At 31.7% G+C, this 24,757-nt stretch overlaps 1 protein-coding gene across 1 annotated transcript; it reads right to left on the minus strand.

Moving 5' to 3' along the window:
• Positions 1-3,848: 3,848 nt before the first annotated feature.
• LOC134243054 (spidroin-2-like) lies at positions 3,849-24,199 on the minus strand. Its single transcript, XM_062725275.1, has 6 exons — positions 24,119-24,199; positions 23,200-23,883; positions 14,325-14,381; positions 13,474-14,088; positions 4,105-4,602; positions 3,849-3,929 (listed from the first exon to the last, which is right to left on the minus strand). The coding sequence occupies exons 2-6, from the start codon at positions 23,878-23,880 to the stop codon at positions 3,921-3,923; spliced, it is 1,860 nt and encodes a 619-aa protein (XP_062581259.1). The 5' UTR covers positions 23,881-23,883; positions 24,119-24,199; the 3' UTR covers positions 3,849-3,920.
• Positions 24,200-24,757: the final 558 nt, after the last annotated feature.

The following is a 24,757-nucleotide window of genomic DNA, read 5'->3' on the forward strand; positions in this document are numbered from 1 at the left end:
ACGCTGTTCCATTTAACACCAGAGGTAAAATTTGTTTGCTTACCTGTGTATGGAATTTTTTAAGCTTTCGTTGCATTAAAAATAGCCTTTTTAAATTACAAATTTGTTCGAAATATGTATTGATCGGTTATAATGAATATACAATGACAAGATCATGTTCCTGTTTTACTACTCTATTGGGACTAAAATCACGTTATTTTAATGTAACTAGGGAGGTCCGTGGAATAGCCCCGCTTAGCTATAAAAACCGACAATCATCAGCACATTTATGCAATTTACAGTGTTTATACTGCAAAAGACGACACATCGATGCGGTCTAAACAAGTATTTTATTCTACAGCCAAATATGCATTTGAATTGTTCAGATGTGATACGTGTTTCTGATCTTATGATTTTTTGATGACGTTCGTGATTTATTGGAGAATAATGTCCGCCGGTTTTCTTTAATCTTTACAATAATCGTGGTAGAATTGCGATTATAGAAATGGGGGTTGAAAATGATTTATTTCATGGATTTTCTATTTGCATTCAAATCAACATGGATCCGAAGACTAATTTACTCAGATACAAAATGGCTAAAACTTTTAGAATCAGAATTGGGAATGAAAATTGAATCTCTGTGTATTAGAGGTTTAGACTTTAATGTTAATATGTGTAATAAAATAAGTACACATTTTGGAGAGAGGGTTTTCTTAATTGGGTAAAAATCATTGACTGTGGTAGTCAAAATATAAGTTATATGCAAAGTCTTCATGAACATACTCGTATATGGTTTAATCCAAGAATCTCATACGTATATATGAGTTGTTCAATTTAATTCTTCATATTCTACAAAATTACTTTTTTACACTTAGATTTGTAAGGTATTCAAGGCTTACGAAGTCTGCTTCAGAGTCAAACAGATCTCTTATTAAAGGTGCATGGACACAGATTTGAAGTCAATATTTTTGTATACTATCACGACTTATATATTTTATAGCAATATCACACAAAAATTTATTAAAATTTTATTTCATGCTATTAAAATATATAGGTCGTAATATTATGCAGAAAATATTTACTTCAAATCTCTGTCCATGCACCTTTAAAACAAATCCTGCATCATAAAAACTTTTCAAAATTTCGCAATTTTGAAAAGTTTTTTTTTTTTATGCAGGCTTTGATAGAAAGGATATACTGTTTGGGAAATTCAACAATAAAAACATGTATAGATTGTACAATATAATAATTCTTACTGTTAAACAATTCATTTTTGCCAGTAGGTTTAAAAATGTGCCTAAATTTAGTATCTCAGTGCTGGAAAAAAAATATTGTAGATAAAATATTAGTTGGAAAAAGCTATACTTTTAAGAAACTGTAAATTTTAATAATATGAAAAACACTGCAAAACTATTTGTGATATGCTATTTGTATTTGTTTTCCCGAATTTATAAAGAAATGTACAAGTATAATTATTAAAATACTGAATACTGCTCCCACTACTTCACTTTTTTGTGTTTACCCTCCTTCACCCCCTTCACATTTGTTTCACTTTGTATATTAGTATAAGGCTTTCACCGTGAAGATTCATAAAAACACATGAATTTCATATATTTTTCAGCTTGTTTTTGAAATGAAGATGTATCATTAACCAATGAGAAATAGTATTTGTAATAATATTTATTATTAGGAAGTAGAAATGAAAGTATGTATTGAATGCAAACTAAAATACTATTTATAAAACGAGGTAAATTATTGACAAACAAGTTGATGAAACAAGAATATAAGCTATCTCGTTTAAAGTAATCACTTCTTAAGCTCTATGGTGAATGCAATGACCTTGTCAGCAAATACAAGTTATCATTGAGTCGAATGCTGACTGAGGTTTTCAGAATAATTGTTAGTCCAATATGTATGCACTGATTCGAGGATGGATTTTTTCCGTTATTTCCAAATGATGGCAAGGATCATTTGGCACCTAATCCCACCTCTGATGTTTTGAAGGTCCATTTTTGCTCTGCTCCTATTTTGTATTGTTTTATGGACCTTTGATCTTGATCACTGTTCGTTATCTTCGTTATGTTTCATCGTACCGTCTATATATATGTGAAAGCACAAATAAAATCTATGAATTAAAAGAAAATCGATATGTGCTGTATCGCCTTTCGACGCATGAATAATAAAGTCAAATTGTCTCACTTGTGTTTAAGAATTTCATTGATGCACATTCTTGAGTTTCTCTTTCTTCCTTTATAAACAGTCAAGGGACCAATCTCACAAACATATGAGACCTTCTAAAGATTTTTAGTAAGTTATGGACAGTATTCCCACTATCATTTAACTAAATAGGCAATCTTATATTGACTGTCTATATTGACAGTGTCTTTCGCTATTACCATAACTGCTCGTCCGTATATGTTTTGTTCTACCCAAGGGGATCAAGAAAGATTTCTCTCAGAAAAGTTCTGTTTTAAATGTAAATTAAGGTTCTTGGTATTTTAATAATTTATTTCTTTTGTATTCATTCAAATTCACTTACGGCATCATTACTGCATCTCAATCAAACTTAACTTCTCACCGGTGGGCCGTAACGTCATCAAACTAGCCATTTTTCGTACTTGTGTTTGTCACTTTCCAATTTCGGATGTCGTCCAGGATTTTGGTCACAAAACTTTCTAGTTCCGTTTATGAAAAAACTGCATGCCAAAAGTGATGGAGATGTATAAAACTGTTGATGCATTAATCTTATATGTACTTTAAGTCCATGCAATACGTCGACCTTATACATCGCGCCCATATTTAATTGCTATGTTTAATATATTAACTTTTACATGTTTCATTTTTTATTCCTATACGAAAATATACCGGAATAGTTCGAAATAGGGCTGGTTCATACAAGTTTTAGGAAAAAAAACATGAACCAGCTCAAAGTCAAAAAGATCTAAGAAAGAAAATATGAAACGGTTCTAATGTTTGAAAATTATACACTATTACCCTAATTACTCAATCGAATTGAGTTTTGTTGAAGCGAGGGGAAATATGGGTTTCTGTACATTCTGGACAAGCAGCGAAAAGGGAATCAACCGTTCTTCTGATTCTTGGGGCCGGCATACTAGTTTATATCCGCTCTTAAGCTTTCTACACAATAAAAGGACTGTCTCTATTATACATTTAAATTATATTCTTTTTCTCTCTGCATCTTGAAAGCCGTTTGCTTACTTTAAAATTGAAAACGAATTTTAGTATTAAAAACATATTTGAACCTTTCGTACTTCAAAATTAAAGCACCAATTCTTTTCAGGAGTCGCGGTTTTAATTCCTCTTAATGGAAATAAGGTATTTGGCTTTTACTGTACAACTGTATACAGGGTTATTTTCGCCAAGTCTTATTTTCGCACCTTCACACTTGCAAACAATTGCTCCATTTTAAATTCACCCAGTCACAGTTCTGTTTAAGAAATTATATTATGTTCTTTGAATTTGCCTAGTTTAAAATCGCCCACCTGTGACAAGGACGAAAGGGGCAAAAATAAAACAGGGGCGAAAATTTCTGTGTATACCGTATTATTTACATCATTAACTATAAATTACAAAATACTTGCGTTAGCGAATTAAAGAACATTTCAATGTTAATCGAAGGTAGAATTTTAGCAAATTCATAAATATTATTTCATATATATCCATGAGATAAATTTAATAATTTTGCATTTCTCATTGTACTTGTACTAATAGTAAAAAATTAGTTAAAGAGCATCATAAATTTACATTCAAAATATTTTAATACCATACCTCAAATAATTTTAAGTAGCAGTTTAATAAAATATTGTTCTTTAATTTTTCTAGCATGGAATTAATAAAAAAAAAGATAATTTAAGAATAAAACATTTATTAATATAAATTAACAAAACAACACCAAGAACAATTTTAATTGGCCGGATCCGTTAGTAAACCTGAAAAACAGAAGAGAAAATGAAGAGGACAATGAACATATCTAGCTTAGAGAAAGCACATCATGTAAATCAAACAAACATGCTAACTAACAGCTATCTGGAATTAATTTTCAATAATAAGCAAAAAAATTTCAATATAAACAAAAAAAAACTTATAAAGTACATCAAATCTTACCTTGCTGTGTCTTCTTCTGAAACTACGTCTTGATCCTCCGAGGAAGATTCCGTCATAAATTCCATTAAATCTTCCAAATCCACCCACAGAAGAAGCACCAGCGGAAGCGGCAGAGCTTCCACCAACAGCAGAAGCACTAGCAGCAGCAGACGATCCACCTCCAAGACCATAGTAAGGGACGTAGTTATTGTAGATAGGAAAGCTGTTGTAGAAGTTTCCTGGGTAGGTGAGGTATTGACCAAAGTTTCCATATTGACCTGGGAAATTATAGAAATATCCTGGTTGATTGTAGTAGTATGGGGCAATGTTCAATCCCAAACCTCCGTTGGCGGCAGCAGCAGATGAAACAGCTGCTCCATTGGCAGCAGCAGCGGCGGCAGAGGCAGCGGCACTTTGTCCTGCGGCGGCTGCGCTAGCAGCAGCGGCAGCATCTCCAGCGGCAGCAGCGCTTGCGGCAGCAGATCCACCTCCAAGACCGAACAATCCTGTGTTGAGACCCTCGGTGCTGACGAATCCGGTGTTTAATCCTCCACTTGTAGAGCTGACTATTCCTCCAAAGTTACCATAGGGACCTTGAGAGTGGACACCGTATGTGCATCCGTATTTTCCACACCCACCATAGTAGTCATTTTTAGGGTAATAGTCACCCTTTGGGTAAGAGTCTGCGAAGACGCAGGCAACGATACAGACAAGGGAGGTGAGTCTCAACATTTTCTGTTGGATTGGGAAAATATATGTATTTTATTTCTTTTCTTCCTTTTTCTTTTTTATATTTTGAAAAAAAAACATATAACAATCTACAAAATCATATTTTAAACTTCATTATTAATTGGAATTTTATAAACAGTATCAAGAATAGCTTCTTAGTGCTACATACTGTCTTATGCCTGGCATCTTACCTTACTTGGCCGGTCTTCTCAAGGCAACTACTGCTTGTACCGTGTTTTCAAAGTATTGGCGTTTATATACATCTTTCAAATGCTTACGTCATAAAGAAAGGCGGCGATTGTGGTTAATTTTCTGTCCTAATAATAACTAAAATAAATTTTAAAGGAAGAATACTATGATTGACAGGAATGCAACTGCATTCCCAAGAGCTGTTCAGTTTTAAAAGTTAATCGTGAAATGTCAAATAAAAATAAAATTTGAATAAGATTTTTCCTAAACATTTCTGTGAAATCAATTAGTACTTTTACAAATATAATTTTGTTGAATACTTGAAAAAATTTCTTTACTACTGGTATTTTAAGCAAATAAGATAAAAAGACTATTTTGAATAACTGAATACTGTAAATGAATGCATTTATAAGATGAAAAATTTCACCTTTTTACATGAATTAATAATAATATAAATAATTTATATTTATAGAAATTATGAATTTTGGGTTATAAATTGGACGTAATTTGTATATCTTAAAATGAAGTCGTTGTTATTGGTAGTTTATGTTCATCTTGATTTTACTTAAATACGTCAATGTTGAAACAAGTTTGTAATGTTGTATAATTTTAAAATGGTACAAGTTTGTACTTGAAAGATCTGTGTCATAATTTTGCTTGTCTCACACAAGAAAAAATTAAATGAGCTATTCTTTGTCATTGTATAATGAGGCTATTAATTTCCAACCACTTGTACGTAATCAAAATCCATTGATACTTCGGAGGTAAATTTATTTCCTGATATTTGTTTGGTTTGCAAAGTTTTCTTTTTTGATGCAGGATAAATATTTTGCTGCTAATTTAAATTTTCTCAATTATTCGTGTGGTTGACTTAAACTCGACACTTTAATTCATTTAAAAGCTCACTACTGATTACATTAAAAGTAGAAATTTCTAAAATTTCTGATAAGAAATAAAGAGATAATGATTAAAAGGCACAAACATTGTCTGAATTTAAAATAAAATAAATTCAAATAAAAGAAAAATAAAAGAAATGTTCTAAGCATATATTTGTATTATAGATATGTATGAAAGGATAAACATAGTAAATTGATAAAGTGTGATCAATTCATTTGAATAAGGAATTGGAAGATTTTTTTATCAGAGAGAAGGATTTGTTAGCAAATACAATCCATCATTAAGTCAAATGCTGACTGATATTTTTATATAATTTTTTTGGCCATTTACACACTTTTTGGATTCTTCCCTGGAGTTAAAGAGTTCCACTAAATGAAGGACCTGTGTGCAATATTTTTAATGTGTATATATGGATTTGTACATCTCTTCTAAAACAATTTTTGATGAAATAAAATCTGGAATTTATGTTTTATAATTTTTGTACATTTTTATTTGAATAATGCAAAAGTTTTCAAATTCGATATCTTTGCAAAACCCCAGGTAACGCATGCTGATTTTTTGTCTAAGAACATGTAATGATATTATAAGTTTAAATTTAGAATATCTTGGAAAATTATCAGTAGGTAAGGTACGTTGCGTGTGTCCTTAAAAGGAGAACGATAGTAATCAATGAATTAATATTGAGGGAGTCGGCAGGGGATGCTGGCTCCTCCAAGGCGATTGCTCCAACCTCTGATGTTTTGGAGGTATGTGTTTACTCTGCTCTAAATTTGGAATGGTTTTTCAGATTTTTGACTTTGGGTATGATAGGATGCCATTTGCCTCTCTCTCTCTCTCCATGCGTTTTTCCTTTTGTTTATTGTCTATCATAGAATTAGCACTTTTTACAACCTTCTCCATTGACATGAAAACAGTAGACCATCTGGGCAGTTGAAACAAAAGGGGAATTTGATGCTTATCATTTTCAATAAATTTGTTGTTCATTATGGTCACAATAATTTATTCACATCCATTGCATTAATGGTAATTTTTGTTCATTATGTGCACACAATAACTTTTACGTTTAATTAAACACAATGCAATTGCATAATTTTATAAACGAATCGGATTTCATTATTTAATTGTTCTTTCAGGGAAATGTCGAATTTGAAAATCATTTATTGTTTAATTATTAGGTGTGGTATTGTAATTAATCAATCTTTTGCATCAAGTATGGAAATATATTTGCAAATCATTTCTGGACAAAATAATTATCTGCTTTTATCTAGCTGCAGCAGTTACATTTCTAGACAGAATAATCCTATGTTCATACCATCAGTGGTCACTGTATTTAAATACCATGAAATTGGTAAAATTAACTCTAAAAAGGGAAGTTGAAGATTGAAAAGTTAGAGTAATCGCGTTTACATGTATCATAAAGTTTTGTTTTAAGATAACCATTTACCCTTTTTTGGAAAATATCCAAAATGAAACAATTTGTTTTTAAGTTTCTTTTATTCAAACGTCATCATCGTTCATATTCAATAAAACATCCAAATATGAAACAATTTATTTTTTAGTTTCACAGCACAGTCAAGGTTCCAAAAAGGGGGTGGAGCCTACTTTGTACTGGAAAACTTAACTATACATCATAGAAAACCAACAAATCCTAAAAATTCCACAAAATGAGGTGATCAAGTCACTGATCGCAATGCACTTATCGATGTGACGTCATTTCGTAAATCTTGATGCAGATTGTATGCAGTGAGAGACAAATCAAGTAATATTTCCTCAACGAAAAATGTATTCTATTATAAAATAAAACATTATTTACAGACTTGGATTCAATGTCATTCTCCTGTTTAATTGATACTGCTGTATATTTACAGAAATATTAAGGTATCTGAAAAGTGATATGATCCTGATGAAATCTTGAAAATAATTTAATTATGTTTGTTTTGTTTTTCATCTTCATCTTTTCAAACTTTAAAATCCAATGACAAAAGACATTGATGAAACTGAAACTGGATATTTATCAGATAGGCATTGTTAAAACTGATATTGAATAAATCAAGACCATAATTGATATATTTTGTTGATGAACAACCTCATTAAACTTAATTTTTAATTGTCATATTTTGGAAAAAGGTTGTTTTCCAACTTTCTTGGCAAGTAAAAATGTCTAAAAAAAATAATATAAAAAGAAAAGTTTATTTCTTATATAAAAAATTTGTTGGAAAGTCAACCAATAGTCTTTAATAATAATAATAATAATAATAATAATAATAGTAATAAAAGTTGATAATATCGTTTAGAGAAAATTTTTTTCCAAAAGCTATTATTTGCTAATTCGATAATCAGAATAGCATGTTATTTATTAAAGTTCTCCAATTTATTTCCTCCAGTATCATATTGTTTTTAGAGTTGAGACTTGAATGACACTGCAAATTATGACACATTACATTTCAAAGAAAAAGCAACGTCATTAATATCACATTGTATTAATATCGTTGTAACTTTAACACTTATCATGCAGGAAAATCTTTAAACTTCTTGTTGTTCTTGTTGCTTTAACATATGAATATATATATACAGAATCAGAATAAATGTATATTAAATTTACGCGAATCAAATTTTCACTATTTCAAAGTCTAAGTGCTTATATTATTAACAATTGTTGCAGCCTATGAAGGAATTGGATATAAAATGTAAAGTCATTAAGCTTGAGTTATTTCATAGTGATGAGTGATAGCTCCATACACACTGTGTTTAGTAACTCTCAAATCAACTGTGCACAGATATTATTTTTTAAGATTTAAACAATTAAAGTTCATTTACTGTTCCAAACTGACTAGCAGCTCAGGTATAATTAGTTTTATAGCTTCGCAAGAAACGTTCCATATAATTATGTGTCAATTAGTAAACAAACAATACGGGCTTAAAAATTTTCATCTTGCGCTTGGGGTGCACATATAAGCATTAAGAAATATATAAAACTTTGTATTAAATTTACGCTGTTTTACACAAAAGAAGAAAAAATTGGATACACGCGGAAAAATCCTGATATACGGTAATACAGAATGATAAATGAATTCAAAATGTTGAAAGCAGTAGAATCATGACACGAGAAAGCTTTAGTGAATGATTTTTTAGTTTCCCTGTTTATTTATCGCAAGTTTTAATTATGTTTAAACAAGCAGACCAAAAATTTTCATGGGGTGCACAATCAATATATAAAAAAGAAACACAAAAGAGGTAAAAGTACGGAAGCCCGTTGAGGCCAGTTCAGAGAAAGAAATATTTTTTATTACGTTTAATCGCAATAATTATTGCGTTTTAACGCAAAACATTGCGATTAATCGCAATAACCATTGCGTTTATACGCAAAACACTTTGTGTTTAATCACAAAAGTTTAAACGCAAAAATTTTGCGATTAAACGCAATACTTTTTGCGGAACCCAACACTTTAAACGGAGCCATTAATCAATTTCTTAGGTATCACAGCCAATTAAGAATGTTTCAGTTGTATTAATAGCCATATCAGTTTTGCAGTATACATCAGTTAATCTGTTTTCATTTGATTTATCTTTGATTTCATATGATTCCATCTCCTAAATTCTCGTGTTCTCGTGTTTACTGTATTTGATCAAAGGAAAGGTTGTGAATATACATATACATGCACATAATATGTACATGTGACAGTGATAGTTTTTCAATCATCAATTTCTTCCCCAGTCTTTTATTTCGATAATTCTTTTAAATTGTTTGCACAGTTTTAAAGTTTAAAAGTAGAGAAAACAATAAAGGAAATGCTATTTTTATTTGTAAGCAACTGACCAAAACTTTTATAGGAATATAGATATCTATACATGCTTAAGCTTTGTTTCTTTCTTAGGTTGTCTTTGTTTTTACAGACCGAAACTTCTTTCTCCTCTTTAAACCCATATACCAATGATTTAACCATTCAGAAAATGCTTGTTCAGAAGAATCTGATTCTATAAACCTTAACAATATACAATTATCCTCATAGGTTAATGTACAAAAAAGAAAAAAAAAATATCAGCGTGGATCCATTGATCTCTTCAAAGATCAATAGAAATGGTTGCTTTTAAATACAAAGATTATTGCGTTTTAATGCAAAAAAATATTGCGTTTCAACGCAAAAATCATTGCGTTTAAACGCAATGTTTTGCGGTTAAACGCAATAATTATTGCGATTAAAACGCAATAAAAAATAATTCTTTCTCTGAACTGCCTTCAACGGGCTTCCGTATTAAAGGGTGTTTGTCAAAAAATATTTTTTGAAAAAATGAAAAAAAAACTTTGAAAATTAAAATTTTAAACTTTGTTGGTAATAATATTTCTGAAGTCGACGTCAGAAACATTCATGAGTTTCTGATTGACAATATCTAAGTTGTTTTTGGAGACCAGGTCTTCCAACAATCTACTGGAATTCCCATGGGTACCAATTACGCCCATTATTAGCAGGCTAATTTTGTATTTATGTTAAGCAAAATTTGTGCAAAATTTTATGCGTGAAAAGAAGAAAACACTTGATGTGGCCTTTAACTGAACCTTAAGATATATCGACGACGTACTGTCAATTAACAATGGTAATTTCCATTCTCATGTCGATATGATATATCCTGATGAGCTTGAGATAAAAGATATCACAGCGTCTGACGCATCTGTTTCATATTTAGATATTTTACTTGAAAAAGACGTGAATGTTAATCTAACAACCAAGCTCTATAATAAACGTGATGAATTTAACTTTTCTATCGTCAACTTTCCTTACTTATGGTGCAAAATACCTTCATCACCTATATACGGAGTTTCAAATCTCAGTTGATAAGATATACAAGAGCATGCTGTACGTATGAACAATTTCTAAATCGAAGTAAATTATTGACAAACAAGTTGATGAAACAAGAATATAAGCAGTCTTGTTTAAATTCATTATTTCTTTAGTTCTATGGTAGAGACAATGACCTTCACAGCAAATACAATTTTTCATTGAGTCAGATGCTGTCTGACGTTTTTCATGCTAATTGTTAGTCAATTAGTTAAACACTGAATTGACGAATTTCCTGATCATGACAAGGAGCACACGGAGGATGTGACCGGTCGGCAGGGGATACTCACTCTTCCATGGCACCTGATCCAAGCTCTGATGTTTTGGAGGTCCGTGTTTGCTCTGATCCTATTTTGTATTGTTTTATGAACTTTTGATCTTGAATACTGTTCGTTATCTCCATATGTATCATTCATCATTCTTTAGTTTAATGTCTGAAATATCAGTGCAGAGTCAATGAGAAGGGTGAAAATGAAGTACGGTGATCTCAAAACAGTTTCAATATTACAAGTCAATCTGAGACCCCTGGAAATATCAGAGGTTAGATATGGTTTCTGGTTACACACACAGGTTGATTGTTACGAACTTTCCGTAGTCAAATTGATATAGCCATGAAAAATACGTGCACGTGCATACTTTTTGTGAAGATTAACATATAATATGTCATCGAATTTTACATATTTTCCGAACAAACCAAACTAAAGTAGATTTACAGACTTAAAAGGTTAAAAGAGGAAACTATGCATATTTTTAACAAAAAGTAATTTGTTTTTTTTTTAGTTTCAATGAGTTAATCAACGAAACATTGGAAGGGAAAAGTGGTTATCTAGATAAAACGACGCCTGAATACTATGATAATACATGTATATTTCTTGGCCATCGTTATTGCATTGGTTATCAGTTTGTTGAATCTTCTGACCCAAGTGTTGCAAAACTTTATATAAACACTTGTCAAATTTCACCTTAAGATATAAATGTTTGAAACCTTCTATTCTTTTATTCCAACAAATCGGTTTATGACAAAACTATATTATATAGTTGTTTTTTTTTCTTCAAGTAAATAATTTCTTAGCCTGTTCAATTCTTATTCATATTTTAAATAAAGATGCACCTGCGGTAAATTTAGTTTTTTAAAAAGTCAATTTACTTTTGCTAATGTGGGTCAAAGGCTATATTACTAGTAATTTTACGTTTAAAAATTTGTAAATTGCCATTTGCTCTAAAATGAAAAAAAAGCTTTCAAAACAGTTTTTGTTACGCCATGAATACCTTAAATTACGCATATACAAACATTATTTCACGATGCCGGCGTTCAAAAACCGGATTATAAATTTAGCACGTACATACCATACATTACCCATGTACATACAGCAATAAATGGTGCTGATCACATTCAATAATCCGATAAATATATTAGAAAAGATAAAACAGTTACATAAAAACTGTTAAAGTTTTCATAACATTTGAGTGAACAATTTCTCTAACTAGGGACTAGTTGTTAGATAAAACAACTGACCTCTCTTTCTTAGAGAAATAACATTTAAGTGACAGATTGCATGTCAAATCATATGACAATATTGAATCTAGTGAAAGAACTCTCCAGCAAGGACAATCATGGACAATTACTCAAATTAGCTTGTAGTATTAACAGGTTTCTAAAAATGACCACTGGTTAAGAACATCTGTTCACGAGGTTAACAAGATATCAACTTTTAGCAAATTTTGTTGTTGATTTAATTTTAAGATTTTTTTTTTGCGAATGCAGTTTCAATGTATACGCACATATGCTTTATAAACATTTATCTACTTTACATTTTTTTTTTTAGATTTACGGTAAAGCAATCTGTGATATCCGATTTATATTCTAAGTACCGTATTCAACTTGTCTTTCTATTATACATCGCACTATATCTAAATCAATTTTTTTCTTTTGCTTTGTAAAAACATCTGTGATCTTACCATAACCAACAAAAGTGGAACATTGGTATCTTGAATAAAGCTCCTCTTACTTCAAGATTGAAACAGATATTTTTTATTCACTCTTGATAATTTTTTATCCAATAAAATGATTCCAGTAAGGTTTCGAATAGAACTATGATATTTTTAACAAAAAAAAATATAGCTTTTTGTAAGATAAAATCATTGCCTTTGATCTCTTTAGTCTTACGATAAGCTGTTCCTGAGTCAAATGCATAAAAATTGGTGTCATCAAATTTTATGTGAAGTACGACATCTCGTACATCAATACCCAATATTCATTTTTCCCACACGAAGACTTGCTGAAATCACCTTTTCAACTTCTTGAAAACTTTTACGGAGTTTTACGGAGAGATTGTGACTAGCAAGATTTCGTCTTTGTTGATTTGTAGAGTAACTTTGAAAAGTATAGTTTTTCAAGTCAGTTCTCTGCAAACGAAATACCTGATATAAAATAAGTCAACAGGTAGTTAAATTATACAATATTTATTATAACAAACAAATAAACCAATCACAGCCGTCAAATAACACAGTAAACCGTTAACGTTCTACTCCATTTAGTAGACCTGAAAAATAATAAGTAAAAATTATCATCGAATTTTTTTTATTAAATATAGTCCGATCTTAATAAATAGATAGGATAAAAATGAATTTAAGTTTTCAAATGATTTTTTATTTTTTTCTTAGATCTCAATCTAACCTTTCTTGGTCTTCTTCCTCCAAGAATGACGCCATTATTGAATCCATTGAATCCCTGACTGACGGCAGCAGAGGAGGCGGCGGCGGCACCCTGACCAGCGGCGGCAGCAGAAGAAGCGGCAGATCCTCCTCCAATACCAAGATAAGGATTGAAGGTGTTGTATAGGGGGAACTGGTAGTAGTTTCCTGGATATTGATTCAGGTAGTAACCGGGGAAGTTGTAGAACTGTTGTCCCTGGTAATAATATCCAGGATAGGTGTAGTATGGAGCAACATTCAGTCCACCAGCAGCGGCAGTAGCAGAGGCAGCAGCACTGTTTCCTGCGGCGACGGCAGAAGCGGCAGCAGCATTTTGCGCAGCAGCAGAAGCAGCGGCGACAGCAGCAGCACCTCCAGCGGCAGCTGAGCTAGCGGCAGCAGATCCGCCTCCAATACCGACCAAACCGGGATAGTATCCTCCAACGCCACCGAGTCCACTGTTGATGCCCCCGAATCCAACCAGACCACTGTTCACGCCTCCAAAGTTACCATATGGACCAATTCCGTAACTCTTGGGATAGTAATCCCCGTATCCAAAATCATATCCATAGCTTTTGGGATAGTAACCCCCAGCCTTCGGGTAAGAATCCGCAGAAACGCAGGCAACGATGCAGGCGAGGGAGATTATTCTCATCATTTTCTAACATGAAGAAAATTTAAATATTAAGATATTTTTTCATTTAATTAGCTAAACATTGAAAATTTCAATTTCTTATTGAAGTATTAATTTATATGGTGTTAAAAAAGCCCCATATAATTCTGTACATATATGTACTGTAATCTAATACAAAAGAAAAATAACTTTTAAAAAAGCAATTTATGTAACGTCTCAATATTTTTATCGTTATTTCTTAATAAGATAAACTGAACTCTTACCCTGGTTTGTGTGGTCTTTGGAGCTACTGCTTGACAACCGTTAAGTACAGGTCCTGTCTATCAACTCATTATATACCTTTAGACATAATGGGAGGCGGGGACTGCGGTTTAATTACAATACCTGATGAAACACAAAATTAATTAACGAGGAAATATTGCAAAAGTTGACACTTCTATATTTAGTAATTCATTTTTTTAAAGGAAATTGGTTTAACTTGAATATCATACAATTAGTTTAATACAGCATCTTTTGAACAAATCTTTCGCTTTTTTTCTCGAAATAATTCTCGAATGGGACGTAAAACAACATACAATCAATAGAAAAATATAGATAAGATTTATAATTAAAAAACACCCAATTCACGATTTTTCTGTAAGATATTTTTTTATATTCAGGTTTTCAAATGTAGCTAATGAGCTTTTATTCCGATGCAAAATACAAAAAAAAAAGATATCTTCAAGTTGTTAGGCTATAATGATACAGAAAAATATTTTTAAAAATACATAATTAGATGAATTATATGTTTGTGTTTTTCTTTTCTTTTTCCCTTTGTTTTTCTCAATTGGGCATCACTTTTAATTTGTATATTAATAAGAAACGTTATAGTATTCAAAATTATGAAAATATGGTTAAGACGTATTAAACCTCACTGAACTCAAACGTTTGCAAAAAATCACATTAATACATATGCTATCATTTTACTGTTAATATATATCTGATAAATGTGTAGGAGTATCTTTCAATTTTTTTTCATATTTGTCACAAATTCAAAAGTAAATAAATAAATAAATAAAAACAAGATTGACGTTGGATTTCATAACTGTACATACTGTTAATCAGTTATAAATCATAATTTAAAAAATAATCAAAAGTCATTGAATAGAATTTGAAATCCTTTCAATAGGTTCTGCCTTTTCTGTTTAGAGTCTTAGATTATATGTGTAGTTGACTTCTTCAATACCAATCTTTCAATTTCTCAGTTAAAATTACTGAGTATGAGGATTTTTACTCAAACGATACTTATTCCTGATTAATTAATAATTATGAAAAAAAAGAATTCATAAATTAGGCACTGAAGCTAATGAAAAATGTCTATATGGATATAAAGTTTTGACAGCTTATATGAAGATCCTTTCAATATATAATATTTAACAAAATAATGATATTTTGTACACGCCATATGCCATAAGCTATGCTAAATACTATCATTTAGTAATTAATAAATTTAAAATATTAAAAAAAAAAAAAGGATCAACGGGGATTTGAACCGGGGGCTTCTCTCATGCAAAGCGAGAATCTTTTCCCTCGAAAATAAACGAACTTGATTTGAAAGGGAATTAAATGCAAGCAATAGGTCACATACATACTGTATACATGTTAACATCATGTTCTTCATTGTAAAAAATTTACCAAAAAAAGTTGAAAAAAACCAAGTGTGTCTAGTTTATCCTCAACTAAACATACTAAACCTAAAGACTTTAAAATCAATTTATAATTCTTCTTTAGGCCATAGGGAGTTGTCATGTAGAATTTAATTGCAAAGTCAAAGGGCTTCTCGAGATATCGCTTGGAAACGGAAGTATTACAGACATGCAGAAATACAGTCTAAGGGAGGGACGGAGAGAAGGGCAAGGGGGAAAAGGGAGTTTTGGTATATAATTAAATTACAAAAACTCAAAACCACCATGAAATTACGCACACACAAAATGTATAAATTTACGACCTTGACCTGTGATCTTTTGACCTCAAAATAGATAGGGATTCTTCTTTAAGCCACAGGGAGTTCTGGTATAAATTATCATTGCAAAAACTCAAACGTTTCTTGAGATATCGCATGGAAACGAAAGTATTAAACCAGACAGACGTTTTTAATTCATGACCTTGAACTTTGTTCTTTTGACCTCAAAACCAATTGGGATCTTCCTCAGGTCATAAGGAGCTATTTTGTAAAATTTCATCGCATAAGCTTAAAGGCTTCTCGAGATATTACATTGAAACGAAAGAGTTACAGACAGACAGAACAACAGCCAGACTAACAGATAGACGAAGGGACGGACATGCCAAAATTAATATCCCCCCATTATCAGCGGGGGACAATCATGAAGTTTTTAAATCATACGATAGCAGATTATAAATAAGACTTAGGAACTTATCATGACAGAATGGAAATGAAAACAGAGTGGAGAAATTAAGAAATCATAAATTACTTTTAGTTTGTTGGTGAGTGTTTTCAGTTCTTAATTTGTTTTTAAGAAAATATAGAAATCTGATTTAGACGATGAATACCATCTCCGTTACGAACACACATAACACAAAAGTTTCCAAATGATTTAAAGGACAGGTTTTCCTTTAACCGCTAATAAAAATAGAGTTCATATTTTGAGCATCGTACAGTTTAATTTTCATGTTTTGTCAATTATTAAAACAAAAAAAAAGTCATACTCAAATGTAACTTCTGATAAATCAGAAAACACCGTTTGAATAAGATTTTAAAATTGAAATCGTTGATTTTTTTATGACATGTTCGTATACAACTCATTGACCTTCTTACACATTTGTGATATTTATTTCATAAATATTTTTGTAACTCAAATTAAACTGAAAAATATTGAAACCTAATCTAAGCACTGAAGATAAAAAGGCTAAATTTTTCTACTGACTGTGCAAAGATGGCATTTTTTTTGCTAATGGTATTTTGATTGTAGAAGGCTGATAAATAAAACGATACTTAAAATATTATTTCATTCATGTATAAATATAATGTTTATTTTGAACTTTCTGTAACAAATCATAATGATTTCATCGATTCCATGATTATTTTCGGATAACGTAGTGTTTCTACCACATACATATCGCATGTTTAGTATTACTTAAATAAAAGACACTTCTTATTTTGTTCCTTACATGGAAAAGTCACTGTAAATTCACAATGTATTCTTTAAAAATAATTCGTTTTTTTCAAACAAAAAGTAAACCAAAATAAACCGATCCTTGTAAAGGAAGAACTTTAAAAAAAATAAGTTCAGACTGCTCTAATTAAAATTGTGTGTCATTAATTAGGTTGTTCAATTTGTTACTTCCAGATTTCTGCTGTTCATTTACTTCGGGCTTAATTGACACTGTTAGAGTAATAACGTTAGTTTTTAAATTATGTTTAGTATTACTTAAATAAAAGATATTTCTTATTTTATTTCTAACATAAAAAAGTCACTGTAAATTAACACTGTATTTAATTCTTAAAAAATCATATTTCGTTTTTATTTAACAAAAAGTAAACCAAACTAAACCCATCCTTGTTAAGGAAGAAATGTTTATAAAAAAAATATCAGTTTGACTGCATTAATTGAAATTGCGTGTCATTTATCAAGTTGTTCAATTTGTTTCCTCCAGACTTTTGCTGTTCATATACTTGTGGCTTAATTGACACTGCAAAATGGTGGAGTAATAACGTCAGTTTTTAATTGCATTTATGTGATTATGATTTTTACTTATGTAATATTAAAATTGTTATTTTTGCTACTGCTTAAATATGTGCATAAATTGAAGAGTGATGATAAATTTTAAAGTGATTAGCAATAAAACGATGACAGGCGATAGGCAAGTGATGAATAATAATTGATAAACTTCAGTTTCCTCATTGTAATATTTGAAACTGACTATAATACCGGCAATTGATGCAGTCATGATTGAAATACGTAAAAAGTACATGTATTAGAGGCTACTCAACCCTTTCTACAAGACTGATTAGTGGGGTTGTGATCTTTGAACTTGTACGCATACTTGTACTTGTGCACATACTTTTACGTACACGTACACGTTTTTAACATTATAAAGTGGTCATGAAACCAAACAGCTTAAATAATTTTATAACAATCACATTTTCACAGTTCTCGATTCCCGCCTACATTTTACAACCATTTAATACAGGATTGATGACAATTTGGCCATAAAATCTTTGTTTAATACAAAGAACAGTTCAATGGTAATTGATTGAATATTTTGATACCAGTTCTGAAAAGTAAAATATCTCCAATTCCGGCTTTTGAAGTAAGGGGGGTACGAGATATTTTCCACTGAAAGCGTGCTACTGAAATTGTCTTTCATATGAATAGACATTTCTTAAATCTTTTCTTATGTTTTATGTATATATAATCAGGCATATATATCAGTAAAATACAATGTTCCAGTTGTTAAACATTTGGACACAGCTGAAAAAATAAGCATTTTTGTCGTTTTTTGTATATAAACATATGTCCCGCCCCCGTGAAACACAAAAAAAAAGCTTTGGTATGAATTTTTGAAATGACAGTTTATATATTACCCGTAAAAAGGAATTTTTGTTTCACGGGGGAAAAGATGTTTTAAAGATATTTTCCGTTGAATTCTATAGTGAAAAAAAATAAGTTTTACCAAAATTTTAGAGTTATCTCTCGTTGTTTTCCCAAATAAGAAATGTTTTATGAAAATCCATATAAATATCAATATATATATTAAAAACCACTCGAATATCTTAACTTTTGAAAATTGACTTGAAAGTAGGCGGGAGAACAATACTATCGTTAACAGTTATTTTTATTTTTAAAACTACAAGTTTTTACTTACATGTAAATGCCATTCTACAAATTCTAAGAACATGCAAAATCCTTGTCATCACAAAAATTGATGACGCGAGGAATTGTGGTGATTCCCCTACCACACGTACCTGTACATATACACGTACGAAATCTCAATCTCATTAACACAATAAAACTCTTGTGATAATTCAAAACAAATATGAGTAATGCATTTTCTCAGGAACCACAATATTAGACGCAAATAAACATAAAAATAATGATTTAAATATCTTTATGAAAAAACATCGGTTTTCCTGGAATTTAACCCCCAAAAAAGCCGATAGTCCAAAATAGGATTTAAGAAATGTTAACATGCATAAGTCAGTGATTGATTGATTGAATATTGTTTAACGTCCCATTCGAAAATTTTTCACTCGTATAGAGACGTTGTGTAAGTCAAAGAAAAAATCTTGTGGAATTGAAATCGGTTGAATGTTGTTTGCATCAAATCATTACATTTTTAAACATACTCATTTCACAAAAGACATTGAAATGAAAAAAATAAACGAGTAAAGATTAAAACGAATTGTGATGATGTAATAAGTCCTATTAATGAAACGAAGCAGGATTTTAAAAATGGAAAATTACGGGGGGAAAAATCACGAATTCCTTGAAACACTGCAGTTTGAACCAGTTTGCTTGGAGGAGGCAAATAGCCTTATTTTGAAGGGTTGCATACACTATAATATCTTTTTACTAATTAGATGAATTTGTCCATAGTCAAAATTAATATAATTAAAACAAAAGTTAAGATACTGAGCAAAATATTTGGTGATAAAAAACAGTATTTAAGCTCAAAAGTCAATTAAACAACGCAAAATTGTAGCAGAGCAAGCACGTACCTTAAACACATCAGAGGGGGGATCAGGTGCCATGAATGAATAAGCATCCCTTGTCACTTCAGCCGTCTTTGTCATGATCGGGAAATAATGGGGAAATCCGTCAACAATTCAGTGTGTATATAGTGCCCTACAAATCATTCAGCATTTGATTAAATGATAAATTGTATATTTGCTGACAAGGTCATTACATCGATCATGGAACCTACGAAATGATGACTTTCAACGAGACTGCTGATATTCTTGTTTCAGCAGTTTACTTTCTTTGTCAAACATTTGCCTCGTTTTAGAAATTGGTCGTATGAGGAACATACTTTTGCGTATCGAATTACTGAGATATATAAAACCCAGATGCAGGCAACGAAACTATATGGATGCATTAGTAAGGGAAATTGACTATTGTAAAGTTAAAGTCATCACGTTGATCATAAAATTCGGTAGTTAGATAACAATGAATGTTTTTTATGTAGAATATCTAAATATGAAACAGATGTAGCAGACTCTGTGGTATCTTTTATTTTAAGCTCACAGGGATATATCGTATAGACATAAGAATGGAAATAACCCTTGTTAATTGACAATACATCGCAGATATACCAAAATGTCGAGTTGAAGGTCACAGCATGTAATGTTTGATTTTCACGTTTAAGATTTGTGACAAATTCTGCCTCATATTAATGAACAAACATAAGAGGGCACAAATGCTAACTATGGGAATTCCAATAGACCTGGTCACCAAAAACCATAAAGATATTGTCAATCAGAAACTGAAGCATATTTTTCATGTCAGATTTAGAGTACTTGTGTGTACAATCAGAATCTGTTTTAACCAAATAATTTTGCTAATGACCAATGACAAGGTAAGAAAATTTACAATTTCCATTTTTATAAAAAAAAAAAAAAAAACCAGCTGTCTATGATATAAACAATCCTGAAATTTAATTAAAATTCAATGTTTCCAAAAGTTCCTTGGAATTTTCAAGTATCCACATCTGATTTACACCACTTCTCGAATACATTGTTGCACAGTACTCTCAAAGTTTCTCCTTCACTAATGTTAATATTAAAGTGAGGAGTAAAGAAAGAAGTTTGGTTGAACATTTACTGGAACCAGCTATGTATCTTTGTTTGTAAGGATTTTGATGGAGTTTTGGAATCTAATATAGATATGGTAATTCAAATTCATTGTGATTGTTTGAGATTGAGAAAAAATATTCAAAACTGACATGATTTTGAAGAATTTCTTCCTTAGAATGGGAACTATGAGTATAAGTTGAATTACCACTTGTAGAATTAAATCGAACTTCTTTTAAAATACAATTATGTAATGAGCCTTATAAACGAAGACAATGTTGTTACCTGCTTCGTCGGCAGGGACCAGTACGTACTGATCATGTAATCTATCTAATTCTTTGTATACCTCTGGATTATTGAATACAGAGGGATAGATGGTTTTCATATTGCCCCTCGATCTTTAATATGCAATTGTAACACAGATCTGATACATTTAATCCATTTTGACAAAGTGTCAACGTCTTCTTTTTCATATCTGGCCCATCGCCTGGCGTAATCTTTTACAGAATCCATAATATTTAAGAAATTCCGACCCCAGTTAAAAGATCGGGGTTCCCTATGTATTTAGAACCTTTTAAAATAAGTGATCTAAGGTCCTCATTAGTTACTATATTTACGTCACCTATAATAACGTGTCCAGCAGGACTATAGTTTTAGGGTGAAGAAGAATATGAACGAGATGGAGGATTATGTCTCAGATATTCGATATCAAGGCCCTGTATAGTTTTCTTTTAATCAAAAAGTTTTGAACCATTAATCGATGTATATTCATAGGACATACAAGGGCTTTTTTACAAGATTTTCAACACTGTCGACATTGTCATTACATCCATAGGGAAAAGCTGTCCCAAGTTTTCTAATCCAAAATTCTGCTCGGTGTCTACGTAAAAGTGTACTCAGTGAAGGACTATTGGTATGGTGTTAAATATTTTCTAGAATTGTAAATTTCATTGGCAAAATTAAATGATCAGGTAATTTGAAATGCTTGTATAAAAGTTTTGGCCCACATTATTTATTTGAAATCTATGTTCTAATATTCTTTTATTAATCCACATAGATTACATTCTATTCCGTAGACAACATTAGAAGATTTGCAGTTTTTCCCAAGTTTAGGTATAAGAGCTCTGTGCAGTAAGATGACTGGTGAAAGAAGGGTTAGTTATCAAAATGTCACAGATTTTACAGTTTTTCGCAGAGAATTTTAAAATAGGATACATAGGATCCGAAAAGGAAACCTAATAATAAAACGTAATGACAAACTTGGTGACTTCCTTTTTTTATAGTCAACTTAAACTTTTGAGTCACGTAGAATAAGATCGACCAGGCTGAACTAAATAAATCAAAATCAAATTTATCACCTGCATACGGAGTTTATATATCTCATGTGATTCGATACTCAAGAGCCATGTTCTACGTACGAACAATTTCTAAAAAGAGGTAAATTAATGACAAACAAGTTGATGAAACAAGAATTACAGCTTTTTCGTTGAAAGTCATCATTCCGTAAGTTCTATGGTCGATACAATGACCTTGTCAGCAATTACAATTTATCATTGAGTCAAATGCTGACTGATGTTTTTCATACTTATTGTTAGTCCATTATTTATTCACTGAATCGATACCGGGATTTTTTTCCGTTACTTCCAAATCATTACAAAGAGCACACGGCGGGTCTGACCGTTCGGCAGGAGATGCTCACTCCTCTATGGCATCTGACTGACGTTTTTCATTCCGATTGTTAGTCCATTATTTATAAACTAAATTCACGACGCATTTTTATCCTTTATTTCCCTATCATGACAAGGAACACACAGCGGGTGGGCCCGGTCGGAAGGGGATGCTCACTCCTGCATGGTACCTGATCCCACCTCCGATGCTTTGGATGTCTCTGTTTGCTCTGGTCCATTTTGTATTGTTGTATGAACTTATGATCTTGAATATTTATTATATCCATATGTTTCATTGTTATTGAATTTCAATTTCATCAATATTCATTTCTTTTCATTTTTGGACTCGTTAAAGATTTAACCACTCAAAAAATGTCAAAGACACTTAAAATTAAAGATTTAAACATTTTTTCGAAGTATGTTTCTGTAAACCTTATACCAGATCTAAGAAGTCAACACGTACATAAATGATGCAATATTTATTAATTATAAAAAGTATAACCCAATCACAGCCGTCAAAGAACATATTGAACGTTCTACTCCGTTTAGTAGACCTGAAAATAAATATAGATTAAAAAAATTATAATCGATTTTTTAAAAATTATTTTCAGATTAGTCTTAATAAATAAATAAGAAAAAATTGAAAGAGTTAGAATTTTTTTCATCAGATCTCAATCTAACCTTTCTTGGTCTTCTTCCTCCAAGAATGACGCCATTATTGAATCCATTGAATCCCTGACTGGCGGCAGCAGAGGAGGCGGCGGCGGCACCCTGACCAGCGGCGGCAGCAGAAGCAGCGGCAGATCCTCCTCCAATACCAAGATAAGGATTGAAGGTGTTGTATAGGGGGAACTGGTAGTAGTTTCCTGGAAATTGATTCAGGTGGTAACCGGGGAAGTTGTAGAACTGTTGTCCCTGATAATAATATCCAGGATAGGTGTAGTATGGAGCAACATTCAGTCCACCAGCAGCGGCAGCAGCAGAGGCAGCAGCACTGTTTCTTCCGGCGGCGGCAGCGGCAGCAGCAGCAGCATTTTGTCCAGCAGCAGCAGCAGCGGCGGCAGCAGCAGCACCTCCAGCGGCAGCTGAGCTAGCGGCAGCAGATCCGCCTCCAATACCGACCAAACCGGGATAGTATCCTCCAACGCCACCAAGTCCACTGTTGATGCCCCCAAATCCAACCAGACCACTGTTCACGCCTTCAAAGTTACCATATGGACCAATTCCGTAACTCTTGGGATAGTAATCCCCGTATCCAAAATCATATCCATAGCTCTTGGGATAGTAACCCCCAGCCTTTGGGTAAGAATCCGCATAAACGCAGGCAACGATGCAGGCGGCGAGAGAGATTATTCTCATCATTTTCTAACATGAAAAGAATTTGGATGTTGAGATAATTTTTATCTATTTAATAAGCTAATCATTCACATTTTTAAATTTTTTCCTGAAATATTAATTTCTATGGAGTTAAAAAAACAATTTAATTATGTACTTTAAAGTACTGGGAACGAATAACGAAGAAAAATATCTTGAAGACAACGTATGAAATGTCTGAAAACTTTTTTTCATTAATTACTAAAAAGATGAATTAAACTCTTACCCTGGTTTGTGTGGTCTTTGGAGCTACTGCTTGACAACCGTTTAGTACAGGTCCTGCCTATCAACTCATTATATACCTTTAGAGATACTGGGAGGCGGGGACTGCGGTTTAATTACAATACCTGGAAAAACACAAAATTAATTAACGAGGAAATGTTGCTCGTTGACAGTTCTATATTTAGTAATTTAATTTCTAAAGGAAATTGATTAACATTGAATATCATACGATAATTTAATGCAATATCTTTTCAACAAAGCTTTTTATTTCTTTTCTCGAAAGTTATAAATAAGATTTATAATAAATAACACACCCAATTCACAATTTTTCTACATGAGATTTTTTTTATATTATGTTTTTCAAATGTAGCTAGTGGGCTTTTAGTCCGATACAAAAAAGAAAAAAAGACATTTTCATTAAAGTTTAAAGGCTATAATGATACGTACAACGAAAGCCCAGAAGGCTCATTCGAGATTCGAGATTCGAAATACGAGATTCGAGATTCGAAATACGAGATTCGAAATTCGAGATTCAAGATCCAAAGTAACCAATCAAAAGGCGGTTTGAGATTCAATTACTCCCCTTTATTATTTTTTACTATCAACAAATCGTTGAGTATTTTAATACTGAGGAGGTCATTTG

This window comes from Saccostrea cucullata, unplaced genomic scaffold (assembly GCF_032062105.1).
Source record: "Saccostrea cucullata isolate Sc308-1 unplaced genomic scaffold, CSIRO_AGI_Scuc_v1 ctg501, whole genome shotgun sequence".
Lineage (NCBI taxonomy): Eukaryota > Metazoa > Mollusca > Bivalvia > Ostreida > Ostreidae > Saccostrea > Saccostrea cuccullata.

Excerpts from the sequence above, each read along its gene's own strand:
- LOC134243054 (XM_062725275.1), bottom strand. The coding sequence starts at position 23,880 with ATGATGAGAATAATCTCTCTCGCCGCCTGCATCGTTGCCTGCGTTTAT. Across the intron at positions 14,089-14,324 it reads CAAAGACCACACAAACCAGG|AAAATGATGAGAATAATCTC; the intron begins GTAAGAGTTCAG and ends TCTTCATGTTAG. Across the intron at positions 4,603-13,473 it reads CCGCCGCCTCCTCTGCTGCC|GGTCTCAACACAGGATTGTT; the intron begins GTCAGTCAGGGA and ends GTCAGCACCGAG.